The sequence below is a fragment of the Neodiprion virginianus genome, chromosome 6 (assembly GCF_021901495.1).
Source record: "Neodiprion virginianus isolate iyNeoVirg1 chromosome 6, iyNeoVirg1.1, whole genome shotgun sequence".
NCBI classification, from domain to species: Eukaryota; Metazoa; Arthropoda; class Insecta; order Hymenoptera; family Diprionidae; genus Neodiprion; species Neodiprion virginianus.
The window spans coordinates 5,358,980-5,374,116 of NC_060882.1; the positions used below are offsets into that span (position 1 = coordinate 5,358,980).

At 40.6% G+C, this 15,137-nt stretch overlaps 2 protein-coding genes across 11 annotated transcripts; one reads left to right on the top strand and one right to left on the bottom strand.

Moving 5' to 3' along the window:
* The first annotated feature begins 1,435 nt into the window (after positions 1-1,435).
* On the top strand, positions 1,436-8,917 carry LOC124306841 (tumor necrosis factor receptor superfamily member wengen). Of its 3 annotated transcripts, none has more exons than XM_046767934.1 (6): positions 1,436-2,177; positions 3,150-3,274; positions 4,317-4,802; positions 5,050-5,239; positions 7,364-7,492; positions 7,942-8,078. In XM_046767934.1, the coding sequence occupies exons 2-6, from the start codon at positions 3,233-3,235 to the stop codon at positions 7,947-7,949; spliced, it is 855 nt and encodes a 284-aa protein (XP_046623890.1). In that variant the 5' UTR covers positions 1,436-2,177; positions 3,150-3,232; the 3' UTR covers positions 7,950-8,078. The 3 variants fall into 3 exon arrangements, with proteins under 3 accessions (XP_046623890.1, XP_046623888.1, XP_046623889.1); XM_046767932.1 differs by having other exon boundaries at positions 1,437-2,177; positions 8,067-8,917; XM_046767933.1 differs by lacking the exon at positions 3,150-3,274 and having other exon boundaries at positions 1,438-2,177; positions 8,067-8,917.
* A 759-nt stretch (positions 8,918-9,676) lies between these two features.
* On the bottom strand, positions 9,677-15,122 carry LOC124306834 (zinc finger protein ehn-3). 8 transcript variants are annotated; one of them, XM_046767918.1, is made up of 6 exons: positions 14,830-15,122; positions 14,115-14,331; positions 13,746-13,977; positions 13,362-13,630; positions 12,942-13,277; positions 9,677-12,828 (listed from the first exon to the last, which is right to left on the bottom strand). In XM_046767918.1, the coding sequence occupies exons 2-6, from the start codon at positions 14,288-14,290 to the stop codon at positions 12,390-12,392; spliced, it is 1,452 nt and encodes a 483-aa protein (XP_046623874.1). In that variant the 5' UTR covers positions 14,291-14,331; positions 14,830-15,122; the 3' UTR covers positions 9,677-12,389. The 8 variants fall into 8 exon arrangements, with proteins under 8 accessions (XP_046623874.1, XP_046623871.1, XP_046623869.1 ...); XM_046767915.1 differs by having other exon boundaries at positions 14,115-14,437; XM_046767913.1 differs by having other exon boundaries at positions 14,115-14,437; positions 14,826-15,122.
* Between the last annotated feature and the right edge of the window lie 15 nt (positions 15,123-15,137).

A 15,137-nucleotide genomic window follows, 5' to 3' on the forward strand; every position in this document is an offset into this window, starting at 1 on the left:
GGCCCGCGTGGCGCGCCTTCGCTGCTGGCTCACTTGCCGCTCCTGCTTCCCATCCAGCCCAGCACCGCGTTCCAATGCCGAAAATCTCGGCAGTCTATCCCTCACCGCGTGGGAAGCATATCCCAAAAGCAGCAGTCAAGGACCGAAGATTTACAAACTCGTGCAGACTGAACCATAGGGGATGGGGTATGGACCGCTATTTTATTCGTCTCTTCGCATCCTCCGCCCTTGCAAATTAGGGGAAAGAAAGTCCCTCTCGCTCCAGGAAGGCGCAAAGATCGTCGAAGGAAAACCTGACCGGAACGAATAGTTACCGTACAGCAGTTGAAAACATCTGAGAGACTCAATGACGGAGGAAATCCAGATGCTGCGGTTTACGTGCGCGGCGTGTGCGGACCCAAGTCTCAGAATAGTTATAGGGATATCCTGCCGCCTGGAAGACGGTCTTGGATGACGAAGGGGTCATGAGAACGCACTAGGCGGGGGCGGCAAGAAAGAGAAAACCCCGAATGCGACGTTTCGGATCGAAAATGTTGTTCTTATACGACTACTTGAATATACCGTTTATGGAGTGAAATTACATCTTACAAGGATATTACAACGGACACATCATCAGAGATATCGCTGAGTTGTTAAGGATACTGCGATCTCTAAAGATTTACAAATGGAACTGTATACTTGCGTAGTTTCACTTAATTTATATGCATATTCTTAGATATAATACGAAATAAAAATAAAAAACAAATGAACATTTCATTACTGCCGGTAAAAATATTCGTGATTTCAATTCGAGAAGTTGTATTAGCTGTAAGGAATGCGGAGTAGCAAATTGAAGAAATTCACATGATAAAAAGGAGAATGATCTCTGTTCAAAATGAATTCCTGACAGTTCGAAATCGATCGATTCGTTTTCGTTCGTACCTGAGACTGAGAAAATTTACGATTCTATAAAGCAAGGGTTGTCCTTGGACCTTCTCGAGGTAGTCTCGCGTATCCTCGCTCGTATCTATCTCCCGTAGAAGAGCATCGTGTGCTGTACAAACAGTTGTAATCAATGCAGGAAAGATAAGAAATAGTATACTACGAGTCAAAAGATTGACAGAGTCGAAGAGAGGCGATGAGCATAACGCGCGGTGTCAAGATTGCGACGATTGCGACAATTTCTATGCACTCGCATGATCTATCGGCAGGAATAATTAAACGGCAATAAGTTTTCCGGGCCAAGCTCTTGGTCTTCTTGTAAGATAAATGTTTCCAAAACGTTTCCGAATTTTCAAGCTGAGGAAGATCTATCCGCGCCCTCCTGCCTCTCGCCGTTTTTCCCCCTGGCACTCTTTCTATTCATTTCTCTCTCTGTCTCTCTCTCTCTCTCTCTCGATGCTCTTCCCGTCTCTCTCGGCTCTCGAGGCGAAGGTTCTTTCGTCGCAGCCTGAGCTGGCGCATTTAGTCGTGAACGGAAATTGGTTGAACCCGTCAAACTAGTCGCGTTGCTGCAGCCGCGGTGCCAGAGGATCGCCGTGAGTCGTGAGAGTCAAGTCAGTCCCGAGCCAGTCGACTTGACTCCAGAGTTATATCGCAGTGCGAGAGGGAGGCTCTTGTTTGAACGACTGCCCGTGCTCCCTTTCCCTCTCCATCACCCTCTCACCTCTCTCCAGTTCATCGCGGACTATTTCTCCTTGTTTCTTTCCAGTCGGCCTCTGCAGCCTCTTCGAATCTCTTCTGTATTCGCCCGGGATACATGGCGAATAATTTCGCAGGGTATAATGCTGTACGCTCTGAAAATATAAAATAATTTAAACGTGATTGATCGCGGGACTGATGCGCGGGCAAATACTTACCTCTAATAAATCATTGCGACGTATCCGCATCCTGCGTTATATTAAAATGTATCATTGTAACTAAGGTGCGCGGCCGTTTCTGCAGTGCTCCGTAAGCCGCGAGTGCGTGCGTGCGTGCTTGCGTATTTAGAAAAGCTTTTCAATTCAACTTGTTGCAACTTAAACGCCAGGCGATAGACTGTCGTTAAACCTGTTAAATACAATCCGATCGTACTTGTAACGCTATACAATTGCAACACGGAGTGCGGGTGGAGACGCGAAACTGCGATTCAAGGACCGCTTTGGAATATTCGGCAAGCCAAGTTACATCATGACAGACCGCGCACCACCGAAAACAGCGTACGTATGGCATGTATATATCTATCCACACACATAGGCATACACGCCTATGCATGTGATCTATAATTTCGACGGACCGATACTGCACACCTACATTTCCTTGTAATACATGTAATATACCTATAATGTTCATACAGCGGACGATATAGATTATATGCTATAAAAATATGTTATATAGCAGGTCTATATATGTATATGTATATAATCGAGGTGCAATGTGTATAGATGTATTGATACGCGTCTGTTAACCGTTAAGAAAAAATCAGACCGCCGCACATTCCCGGGTTATAGATAGGTATATAGGTACTGTATAGGTAATATTTATAATGTATACACCAATATAAGCCTGTTAAAATGTGGTAGGGACGAACATCTCGCGTAGGATGCTCGTTATATATCGTGAGATAATAAAACGTTGGAAATAAACAATTGAAATTCTCACCGGAGGGGGAGGGGGAAAGAATTTTTTTTTTCCAAGTCCCTTCTTTAATATAGCTTTTTTTACGTTTTTCGTGGCGCTTGTGAAGAGACGTATAAATACATCTAAGGCGTGTATATGCCCATGTCGCGCGGTGCGTGGATGATGACCCAAGCCGTAATTGAGGTAATCAAAAATAATAAAAACGCGAGCGTCGAGTCGCCGGTGGTGGAATCGTTATAATGCCGCAGCCGGGAAGAACGACGCCTCAGCTGATTTACTCTCAATTATTATTATAATTTTACGCGTTGTGTTAAGAATCGAGCTGTATTCCCGAAACGATGTTGAAATTTTCAAATACACGTTGAACGTCCGTAGGCCGATATACACCCACATGTATTTATGCACGTATAAATATCGTAAGCCGGTAGATACGAGGGCGGTTTTTCACGTTCATGGGCGCAGGTAAAGAGCGAATCGACCGTAAGGAGAATAAATTATAACGTTGCATTCTGATTGTGAATAATAAATGAAACAAATCGCTTTTCGATTAGGTATGGGTGCCCGCGCCCTCCGAAGTATGACACGATGTGCCAGCGCAATTTTAAGTAACTGAAGAGAAACTGACCAGCCATATATGGCTCGAGCTGACATCGCGCTACATCATTACAAACCGCAGGTACACAATATAATTCAGCTGTAATCAATTTACCACAAGAATCGCGATACGATGATTTCGAAATAACCGATGCAAGCGTATGCCTACACGGAATTGTACCGTAATAATCACAGGCCGTATCGCGTGATGTATAATAATTCAAATTTTTTAATGCTCGACTCTGATAAAAGGTAAATTAGACCCAGCGGTAAAGATCACGAGTACCCTATAATATACCGAGGCATCCTTCGTGCCTACTCGAACGAATAAGAGCTCCGACTGGCTCCGTTTCCGGTTCGGATACGGCGTAATTACGGCTACATCCGCGATGAAATCGGTCCTCGAAGGACGGAGCGGAGAAGCGAAGCTTACGATTAGCTGAGCCGGGTATAACCATAGTACAATGTACAAGTTTGTAATATAATTGTCCGGATGCCAAAGATTTTTTGTTCACGAGAGAAACAAAAGAAAAGAACGCATCGCTACTGCGCGTATTCCTGACTATCGATCTTATCAGGAAAATTCTTTTTGATCACCGATCAAAGCTGGCAATCAGAGATTTGGAGTTACCTGTTTCAATTGTTTATACATATACACCCACAGGCCGCACTGATAAAAAAAGAAAAAGAATTCTTTTCGACGAACAAAGGCCCGCCCGTTATATTGTAAGGTAAATTTCTATGAATCGATTGAATAATTCATTTTTGTCGTGGTAAAAAACTACTCGAGCTAAACAAAACGTATGAATACCTTTTCATTCGGAATGCGATAATACAAATGCAGGTATAATACGGGTATTATTCATAAACCGAAACCTGCACATCGTTCCAAATGTAACTAAGTGATTGATCAGATACAGGACTAGATAAACCGGTCAATCGCGCGATCGACCACCAACGACAAACCAGGAAAATTCCATTATCTGGGTGGGTGACTATTGTGTATGATTTCACACATACCTACTTATATATCGGTACAGCCTTAGCCATGGGGAAGTGCGCAGAGCGGCGGCCTTTCCTTTCCGATCGTAACCCTGTTCTTCTTGATTTTCGGGACTGAGCAGGTGATGCTGGGGGGTGGTGCGAGCGGGTTGCTTGCAGTGACCCTGGCGCTTTTTGGCTCGTTTCCTGGAGCCCTGAAAACGGAGATATCCGGGGAGCCGATTTGCCAGCCGGGGTTGGGCTTCTGGGAGCCGAAGAGCGGGCGTTGTTTACCTTGCACCAAGTGCGCCACGGAATTTACTCTCAGGCCATGCGCCGTCCATCAGGACACTGTCTGCGGCCCCCTCTCGGCACTGCAGCTAGACTGGTCCTGGCTGGCAACGAGAAAGGGCCAGGAGACCAGCCAGCCGAGGACCGTTGCCGCAGCGACATCAAAGATGATATGGACCTTCCCCGACGTCGCTGCGGGACAAGACGACTCCGGACGCAGGTCGCCGACGCCCTTTCGCTCGCCTCGCGGTAACGTCGACGACGAGGTAAACGTCGACGGAGACGCGAGGCTCGGAGATGACAAGGAGAACGAAGGCTTCGATCCCCGGGACGAAGAGGTGAGAAAAATTTCTGAAACCATTCCGTTCATGTCAATACAAGCGTCTGCTATAGCTAAAAGGTGGAGGGGGATGATCTTATCACAACAGTTTAGAAAGATATAATCTGGTGGAATGACAAGTTGAGATCCGACGCTGGATACGTAGTCGTAAAAGTTAACATAATAATTTTAAACCCACCTGCAAACTGCTTAAAAAATATCATGTGATTCGGTGATTAACGAATCGTCCTTTTTCTGCCATGAAGCCCGAGCGTAGGATTTATTCCCCCCAAGAGAGGAGAACGGTGAGAGACCAGGCCGATATCCCATGGGACTGGCAGACGGGCGCTTTGGTCCTCGCCGTTTGTGCCTGCGTGATTTTCTTCTTGGTCGCCGGTTGCTCGGCCCTCGTATACGCGAGGCAGTGGCGACGCATGAAGAGAAACTTCGAGCCAAGTAAGTCAAGGTCTGGATCGAATAATCATGGGGTCTGAAAAGAAAATTCCATCAGTTTTGAGTTTGCAGTATGGAATTGAAGCCTTTTTCGCGCGCAGGTTAAATTCCCGTGGGTGTTATGGTAGAGCATTATTTAATCTCGCCGATGAAATCTTCAACGGGTAGTGGACGATTTGAACGCCGCTTAGTTAAAATGCAAGAAGGGTTTTTCATTAGAGAGCTGCTCACGGATTCGCCTCACCTTGGCTCGACCTACCGCGCCCGGATGTGACGTAGCCTATCTTACACTACTATCAATACTATAATAACGCGGGGTACTGCAGTATAGTTACAGGTTTTAGGTATAAAACACTACGCCGCACGGCGTAATGTCGTATAAAAATTTATATCTCCCGTACGCGTATGCGTGCATACATGCAACCCTTTTTACACACCACGGGTCTCTACGGCTCGTGCTACGTTCACGTAGCCCACACCGTAGATGAATAATGAATTTAAAACAGCGGTATATTTCTCTGTAACGTCGGCCGCGCTGTACAGCAGAGCCGAAAAATCAACAAAGATTAGAAAAATCATGACAAGAGACTTAACTCAGTTTCATTCTCCTTCACGAGAAACACTTTCGTACAGCGATAATGCTACCAGGAAAACAATAAAATAAAAAAGAATTACAAATCATAATAGTTATACACCCGTTAATGCCGAAAGACCGGAAGTTTATTGAGACGCTATACAGTATGTGCAATTTACGGAGCACCTACATAACCGCATACATACCTATACGTATATTCGAGGTGTGAAACAAACGGAGAAACCGGCACGTTAAATATTTATAACCGATGCGTTAACCGTGGGGCTTAAATGCTCCTCTAGAGGAGGTGGGGATACCTACATAGAATTGAATCGTTTTCGAACGCCGTGTGTCTGCACTGCGATAAATGTGGCCATGGACAATCGTTTCGTCTTTAACAATAAGTCAGTCTAGATTCCACATCGAATCGTTAATAACATAGATGTGGCGTGTCTTACCGTCCGTAGGTGCTTGCATGTTATACGTATGTTATAGAAATATTTGAAAGAAAATTGAAAGAAAATATGTATAACATCGTAACGGGCGTAAGAATCGCTTGTTAATTCACTTGTCACGTGCCGAACGCGGTACGCATGCGTAGTTAAAATGTACAACCGCTATGAAGCGATCGCGCATCACAGCATACACAAATTACGGTAATGCGGATTGTATGATACGAAGAATTGGTCTTCTCGGGATTTTAGGTACGGGGCCTCGAGGTCCCACAGGATCAAGCTGCAGAGGTATCTTTAGCAAATATCTCCATGCAGCTGGTTCGATTGAAGGGAAAAGAAGAAAAGGTGCATGGCGAGGATCGCGAGCGGCGCGCTGTAATATATTTCGTTCTTATCTGATTGTTCCGAAGCCCCCGAGCGATTCCAATAAGAGGATTGAAAAAAGCATTCGAGGAAAAGACTAACCCGGTTCGTACAAAGTTATTACGTATAACCTATTCGAGGATGAAACAGCGTTGTAAATCTTTGCGTGTACCTCGTTTCAGCGTACCCGCGGCAAACGGAAAAATAAAAAGACGATAAAATAAAGCGATTTTAACTTACGACCGGCCACCCGCGTTTTGGAACACGATCGTCCCGACGTTTATTAGGCTCTCGACAAACGCGGTGGGACCAATCGACGCCTGGTGGTCGTTGGCTGTAGAGAGTTTAGTCCATTTACCTGAAGGATACGCGACCTGACTCTCTATTCGACCGACTCTGCCCGCTAGGCTTCGTTATACTGCATCATATATAATCCAATGCTGGGGCGTATAACGGTTTGGAAACTTGAGACACTGTAAAACGCCTCAGGAATTAGACCCGTCCACTCTGATTGCGATTATTTCAGATTTTGATATTTGGTCATCTCGATTTTTCCTACTTTTCATGCTGAAAGTCTTGTAACTGTAGCTAACTCGGTTGTATTTCTCGTATTACGGTGCGGCAGATATAAACCCGCAAGTTTATCAGCGCAACATTTGAAAACCCAATTTATAGGTATACATACGATGGGCGAAAAAATTGATACAATTTATTGTTAATTTATTACCTTCGCAGCCGGTCTGGAGGAAATCTCAGCGAGATTGAACCTGATGGTAAAAGCCGAGCTGGCCGAATTAACCGCAGGAGCACCGATGAATCCCGGCGATCCTGAGACGAGGTGTCAATACCTGGAAAAATTACTTGGTGAGAATCTGTTGCCAGCAGCACGTATTTGTGTACATATATCGCACATATGCAGTATATGTACGGGTCTTTCCGCGCAAAGTCGGTAAACGGTTGACCATGATCGAAAACGGAGTGTTTCTATTTTTCTTGGTTCGCAAAAGTTGATTTGGGTATTTTCCAGATGGGTTTAAAAACTCATAGGGCAAAGACGAGTAATTGAAGTAATTTGTAAATTTTTTGGAAGATTTTCAGGTGTCGTACTTACATAGATAAAATCTTTGATGAAATTAAAAAATGTCATGGTCAACCGCTTACTAAGTTACATATAATAACATATATTTAATAAGAAATTATTATGAATGAATGTAATCAATGAATATGCCAATGCTGTATACACCAATAAACAGCTACACTCACTCAACACCTAACAAGCGGCTTAAGGTTCGTGCCGATTGTTTGTCATTCAGGTGTATAATATTTTCAATCGGGCGTACGTTACGTGCGCGATGGGGTGACAAAGAGGGGCCGGCAATCACGGGAGGTATAATAAAAACCGTCGGCATTGATTGCGGTATTATACGCGGGGTTTCAGACCGGAAGCGGGAAACGCCAGTCGTCGCTGGATGGCACGAACACGTGGAGGACGGGGGAGGTCGAGGAAACCTCTACATCGAGGAAGCACCCGGAGGACCCGGGGGGCGAGAACCGAGAAGGCCTGCGTCAACACCGAGGACCAGAAGAGCGCAAATTGCTCAGATACACCGCAACATCGAAAGTATTCTAAGCCATAAGGCGAATCGCTCCTAATACCTATTATAAGCGTGACGTCTTCAAGATATTGGTATATAAGATATAAGGATCACACATGATTGCAGATACATAAATACACGGCTTAGTTTATGTACGGCGATATGGGAGATAGCTTTAATCGTTTACATGAGCACATGTATAAGTGTTTCCAAGTTACATATTCAATTCACAATTTACAGACACTGCGGGTCCCCTTCAATGTTTATAAACAGTCTCGAGGAAATGAATTGCGATATTTATAATTAATGCACGCTGCAATGGTGCAGGAAGAATGTGAACCCGCGGGCTGCGTTTCGTCAGATACAATTTTATATCCCCCTTTTTTTTTTAAATATCATCTTAGTTGTACAAGTACCGCGTACAAGCAAATCCGAAAAAGATTCGCTTTGAAAATATTTGACGATTGTCGTACTAACGATAATTAGTAATATGTATTTAATATTATATACACGGAGTTGCGTCGTCGACGACGCGCTTTAAGATGGGAATATCTAGAGCAGTAAGCGTCTCTCGCTGATTAGAGTACCTATACTCATGAAACTCACTATTTATTTGATAGTTTTAATAAATATTGTAATATAAACGCTCTGTATCAATGATAAATAAAATCGTATAACTAAAATTACAAAACAATTTACGAATTTGATTTTTTGGCTGGATTTCCTTTTTTTGTTTTTTTTACAGCATATTATAGTATCCATCTATTTTTACGGAACAAGATATTTTGATCACATGCCAAGGATTCATGTTAAAAATATTACGTCTGGTACATGTGATTACTCGTTGTATAGGTTTATCCGTGAAATTTCAGAAAGTCAACATTTTTTTCAAATAATAAAATAAATTCGTATCTAGATATATCTACATGTGTGTATATTTCTTAAATATTCATCTATGTATATATATTATATACATAATCACTTATGTATTTATCTTGTACCCATTACACCGTAGTAACATCAACAGATTGTTACTTCATCCTTACATCAAATATAATTTATTTATTTTTTTTTTTTTATAACGTATGTATGTATAAATAAGTGGCAATATATGCCAATAATAATCTTTAAATTACATGAAAATGCATCCATCATATTTTTGTGGTGTCTATTATACGCATATTACCTATTATCATTACGGTGACCAGGGGATCCAAAAGCCGAGTCACGGTAAAAAAAAATTTCTCTAGTCTTCATTACAGAATTTTATCATCTCACGCCGTTCATTAAAACTTCTCCATCACAGAATAAGGCATTTTGCAGTCACAGATTTTTTATCTAACTCCGTTGTATTTTAATATCTCAAACTGCTATCACAACACACGCCATTGTTCGAATGTATTATCTTTGACTGCTGGAATCAGGTACGTTTAAATTTTAATCGAATGTTCGAATTGATGAACGAAATCATTTTTTTTTTTTGCGTACAAAGATAGACTTTAGTATGCAGAAATTGAGTAATTGGATTTTTTTTAAGTCAACATTTCTTCTAATAATTCACTACACAACATTTTTTTCAATAGGCACTTTTCATTACTAAGTTGCTGTGGACAAATATTCAATTATAATTCGGTAATTCATTTAAACTAAGATTTTAGGCACCCTTTGTTCAACGTTCACAAAATTATAACGAATGCATAAGTGCCTGACATTATTATTGTTATGTCAATGATGCTTTGGTAAAAAGGCGTAATATTGCGACTTAAGAGAGATAAGAGAAAACAAATGTAAATGTAATAGATTATCATTGAGTGAGACAAAATAAAGTTGAACTGTTCAATGTTTCGAAATAGAATAAGTTATTTTGTTTCACAAATTTAACCCACCTCGTATTTTACAACAGCACCATTAACGTGCGCACTTAAATTTTAGTTTAGCATACGTGTTCTGTTTGTGGAATGCAAGGCAATAAGTTACTTATTTACTAATAAATAATAATCATATTAAATATAACTCGATATACAGAATAGTTATTACATAACTACAACCATTTACAGCAGTGTGGTATAATTAAATACATGTATACATATTATATATGTATACTATTTAAACTTTACTCTCTATCCTTCGATTTTTTTCTTCAAGAATTTTCTATTCTCCATCTGTACAAATATTTATATTAAAAATATTTATACAAACAGTAGCAAAATCCGCCAACGTTAAATCATTTGTAATTCAATTTGAACTTATTACTAGCAGTTTTAGTTATTATTTTTGTATATTGCCCGATCTCTCAAATGTGTTCAACGATTTTGTAAGAAATTTATGAAACGTCACGAATTTTGCCACTAATATAGCGTAGTATGCGCTCTGTGGCTTGTGCCCTGTACATCACTTTTAATGCCAGTTTTACTGGTACGTGGATTTCAGCCATTTAAGAAAAACGCAGCAACGACATTACGCATTTTAACTATTAATTTGTTCGTTTCGGATTTTTCCACCGACCTAAATCTGAGGAGTGACTTGCGATCAACTAAATCATTACGAACTCTGGTAGGATATTTTTAAAAATGTAACAACAAATAAAAATCTGTAGGCCTAGAAATGGCCTGGTGGTGTTCCGCGTAACGTCCAGCATCTAATTGCTACAGTGTATAGAGCGAAAAATCATATAATCCACGGACGTAAAAGCTACAATCTCCAAAAAAAAATTACACAATATTACACAAGAACTTAGGAAATAGAGAAAACCCGAGAAGATTTTTGTAAATGATAAACCCCGATTTGAATTAGTTATACATTGTAAATTTTTTTTTCTAAACAACCCGGGTTATTGCAAAGTACTCGTAATAGTTGTTTAGTACAATTGATGCCCAATAGTAATGGAGTTACCAAGTAATAGAACTTGTAGAATATATCGTCCGTTTTAAACACTTTAACAGCGCGATAAGAGCGAAATACTACATTCTAAATACTTACTAAGGTCAAATATAATTATTTATGGTATTTTAGCTACCTTTTTTCGAATAGATTAGACATTATCTTTCAGAACAATCGAAAGTTCTTCAATGCTGTGATACAGTGATATGAAGTTTTGTTGGACTTATGTTAAATAATTTTCAGCTTGTCAAGTTACGAAATAATCATGTACGAGTTACCTGTAATTGTTGAGAAATTGTCTTGCAGACGAATACTTTGTTTGAATTAGAAATTAGGTATTTAAAATTAAGTCCAATCTACTGAAGTGATTACCTAACTACGTTAAATCTATGAATAGAGCTTGGAATATATATATATAGATATATATATACATATATATTTATTTATATTTTTTTTAAGCCCTATGGACGGATAGTTCACTTGGTGACAGCACAACGGACTGAATTTTTTAATTCTTTCGAAGGCACGAACGTGTCCGGATATGATATTTTTCATAAATATGGGAACTTGTCTTAGAGTACAGTGAGAAGAAGAGCCGGAATATATGCGGGACGTTCCACTTAACTATTTGGTTTGTAAAACGCTGATAAAACCTAAATAGGTAACTTCTATCAGAGCAATGATCAAATGAACGCAGTGATTCTGACTTAATTCGAAATGAGTTAAGCTCCTAATTATGCTCCAAAAACAGAATTTATATATCTCTTTTATGTACAGTCAAGCTAATAACGTCACTCGAGTACAGAGAAGTTACAGATGGTCCCAGTGAATTGCCTTTCTGATAGCGATACAAATATTTTGTACTATGCCTTCAAAGCCTCTTTATATCACACACACGTCAATATTATATAAGTATATCTATATTTTTATGTACTTTATCGTACAAGTTCAATAGTAATAAATTATTGCAACAAACTTCTGTTTCGATTGTGTCCAAAGTATTTTTTCACATATCTACCGTCCTACCTCCCACTATACTCGAGTATATATGCATTTCTAGATGTAGATATCGCGATTAATTAACGTCGTTTACTCTTTCGTTTACTTTACCAAAAAGACTTCCAACTTGGTAAATGAAAAACATAGATCGCTATCATTACGCTTCCATTTCACCAACGTACTTGACTTGGTAAATGGGCCACAACATATACACTAACGTTGTGGGCGAATTAATCTTTAATATTAACGTCACATTCCTGCTGCTAACGTTTGTTTGTTTTTTCACTTTACTGGTGGCTTTTGCTCAGCAAATGCGAATTGAATTGGTACAAATTGCAACATTGTTCTCCACATATGTTACACTTCCATGGATTACTATCGCTATGGCAACCCTTGTGGAGAAAATATAACGTTTGGTCAGGAAATGTTATTCTACAATGCGTACATTGCAATCCACTGCTTCGCGGATCTGGCCTTGTTGATGTAGGTGGCTCACCTCGTGAATGTAAGTTACCACTTGAATTGCTCACACTTGTATTGGATGATAATTTTCTACGAAGATCATCCCTGAGCAATGACTTTAACGGAGAGACTTTTATTAAAGATGGCAAAGGAAGATTACTCGAAGTCGCCCCTGAATCTTCTGTTCCATTACTGTTTGGCTCTTGCTTGATAGGAATCAAAGAAATCGATGGAGTAATAGAATCTTCGCAGCCACCGACACTCCTGAGGAATAAACAGTGTGTCATTGTTTTGTAAATACTCGCAATATTTTAATCATTTGAAAAATATTGTACTGAAATGAACATTCATATGGAATAATATCACGATGTTTTAACCTGTGCACAGCGCTGCTGTTGACTGTAATCTGATGATGGCTACTGCTTGGAGCATTACTGTTACTGTCCGCACTCTGCGGACTGTTCGGACTATCCCCATTCAATGGGGCAGGACTTGGGTTGCGTTGATTCGACGTGTGTTCTTGATAAGGGATGGATATTTCCACATGAGGAGTAAGAAAATGCATTGGTGGCGTTGCGTTGTCTGCTGATCTATTTCCTGTACTATCTCCGCTGTCGGATAAAGGTGCAGAAGGTATAGCCTCTCCGGGTGTACAACTATTCATTAGAGATGTGGAGCTGTTTGGTCCAGGATTATCGAGGTCGATTCCATGTCTGAAAACAATTACAATAATTATCACGACTATTCTTTCTCGTGATGTCTGCTTGAGCAGAAGTATGTATGATTGCAGTCTGTACCTATTGAAAAAATGTAGCCTAAGACACTTCATCGTAGCAGCTCGGTAACTGCAAAGTGGACAGGATTTCACCATGTCATGCTGGCCTACATGTTCGTTTTGAAAGTGGGCTCGCATCGCAATTTGTCGTTGAAAGCCTCTGTTGCATATTGGACAGTGGTAGGGCAGTGTTTTAGAATGCGTTGTGAAATGTTCAGCAAGGTGATCTTTCCGAAAGAATCTCTTTTGGCACACTCGACACTCGTAAGGTTTCACCCCAGTGTGTCTCATCTGGAAAAACAATTAAAAAGTGTTTAAGTTGATGCTTATTGCAAAAAAAAAAAGATTTTATGTGTTAATCAAAATATCCGCTCAAAGAACTGAAAAAAAACAAGCCTCAAAATACCTTGTGCCGTCTCATGTTAGCACCATTGGAAAATTTCATGTTGCAAACATCGCACTCAAAGAGCTTACGATGCGTTCTGTGGCCTGAGTGTCCTTCTTCTCCATCCCCGTCATTCTCATTTCCCTCGATACCTTCCGCACTTTCTCCTGCCTCACCACTTAACATGCACTGGTCCTGATGCGCACAAAATGCAGTTTTATTTATTGTTTCGTAGTTATCACAGCGGTCGCACCTGAAAATAAAATTAACAATAACTTTTCATGATCCAAAGTAGAGGCGAGATACACTTGCAAATTGGTATCAAAAATGGAAAAGGAGAAAAGTTTGGTCAGATGATTCTGTGTTTACTTTGTATTTAATGTACCTCACCGAAATATTGGAACCGCTCCATCTCCACTGTCGTAGTTTGTGTTAAGGGCTCCTTCATTGTCTGGATCTAAGCTTTCGTCTTCCCTATGATTTGACGACTCTCCGACCTCGATTCGCGAAGAGGAACGAGAGTCTACCTCGTTTTCCCCACCACCACTCCCGATCCCATCTGACATCGTACTTCCCGGTGGTACTATCCTGAGGCCTTTGCGTAAGCCTGAGTCAATGGAATAAGACAGAACGTACTGGGTTGCTGTTGACGATTCAATTTTGAGAACTGATATTTATTTGCTGCCTTCCACAATGGTCCCAATTAAAGTATCCTGAGGAAGGCAATGAGACTTTCGAATAATATTAGCTGTTTGACGGATTCCCATTGAATGATATATACTTTAAACCGGAATTATTTCGCAAACTTTACCTGCCGTTTCATTCGACCTTTTTATTTAAACCGAGATGATGGTTGAAAATATAAATTTCAATTATTTATCGATCTGGTAATGCAAAAATATCTCGGCAAGGTGTAGTGGCAGGTATTACCCAATCCTGAGACGATTACGGCATAGAAACACCTGGTGGTTAACGCAGTGCCAGAGTGCACTGCACTTTGTCCCAGTTTTGATCGAATCCGTCACGTAGTGACGTAGGATTTTGCGGTTTTAACATTAAAAAGCCACCAGAATTTGAGAATACACGCCGTAAAATACTTACTTACATTCCAGGACCGCCTAGTTCACTTTTCCAGTAATAAATATCCCTCGTCCGCTCTATATTTTAGGCAATAATGCTCGCATATCTTTATTTTTACTTTTTTACTTTTCACGACGACACACAAATAAAATGTAACGGAAGTGCCAGATATCCGTTTTCTCATGCTACCACCTTCGCTTCGCAAGTTTACCTACTTCTTACACTTTAATTCATGTCCACGAAAACGTGATACTGAGTTCTGTATAACGGGAAAACGTCATTCCACGAATGGATCAAGATTATATTCCCACCATCAACGATACTTATTTACCT

Excerpts from the sequence above, each read along its gene's own strand:
- LOC124306834 (XM_046767918.1), bottom strand. The coding sequence starts at position 14,290 with ATGTCAGATGGGATCGGGAGTGGTGGTGGGGAAAACGAGGTAGACTCT. Across the intron at positions 13,631-13,745 it reads CTAACATGAGACGGCACAAG|ATGAGACACACTGGGGTGAA; the intron begins GTATTTTGAGGC and ends TTGTTTTTCCAG. Across the intron at positions 13,278-13,361 it reads AGGCTACATTTTTTCAATAG|ACATGGAATCGACCTCGATA; the intron begins GTACAGACTGCA and ends AATTGTTTTCAG.
- LOC124306841 (XM_046767932.1), top strand. The coding sequence starts at position 3,233 with ATGGCTCGAGCTGACATCGCGCTACATCATTACAAACCGCAG. Across the intron at positions 3,275-4,316 it reads TACATCATTACAAACCGCAG|GTGATGCTGGGGGGTGGTGC; the intron begins GTACACAATATA and ends GGGACTGAGCAG. Across the intron at positions 5,240-7,363 it reads GAAGAGAAACTTCGAGCCAA|CCGGTCTGGAGGAAATCTCA; the intron begins GTAAGTCAAGGT and ends TTACCTTCGCAG.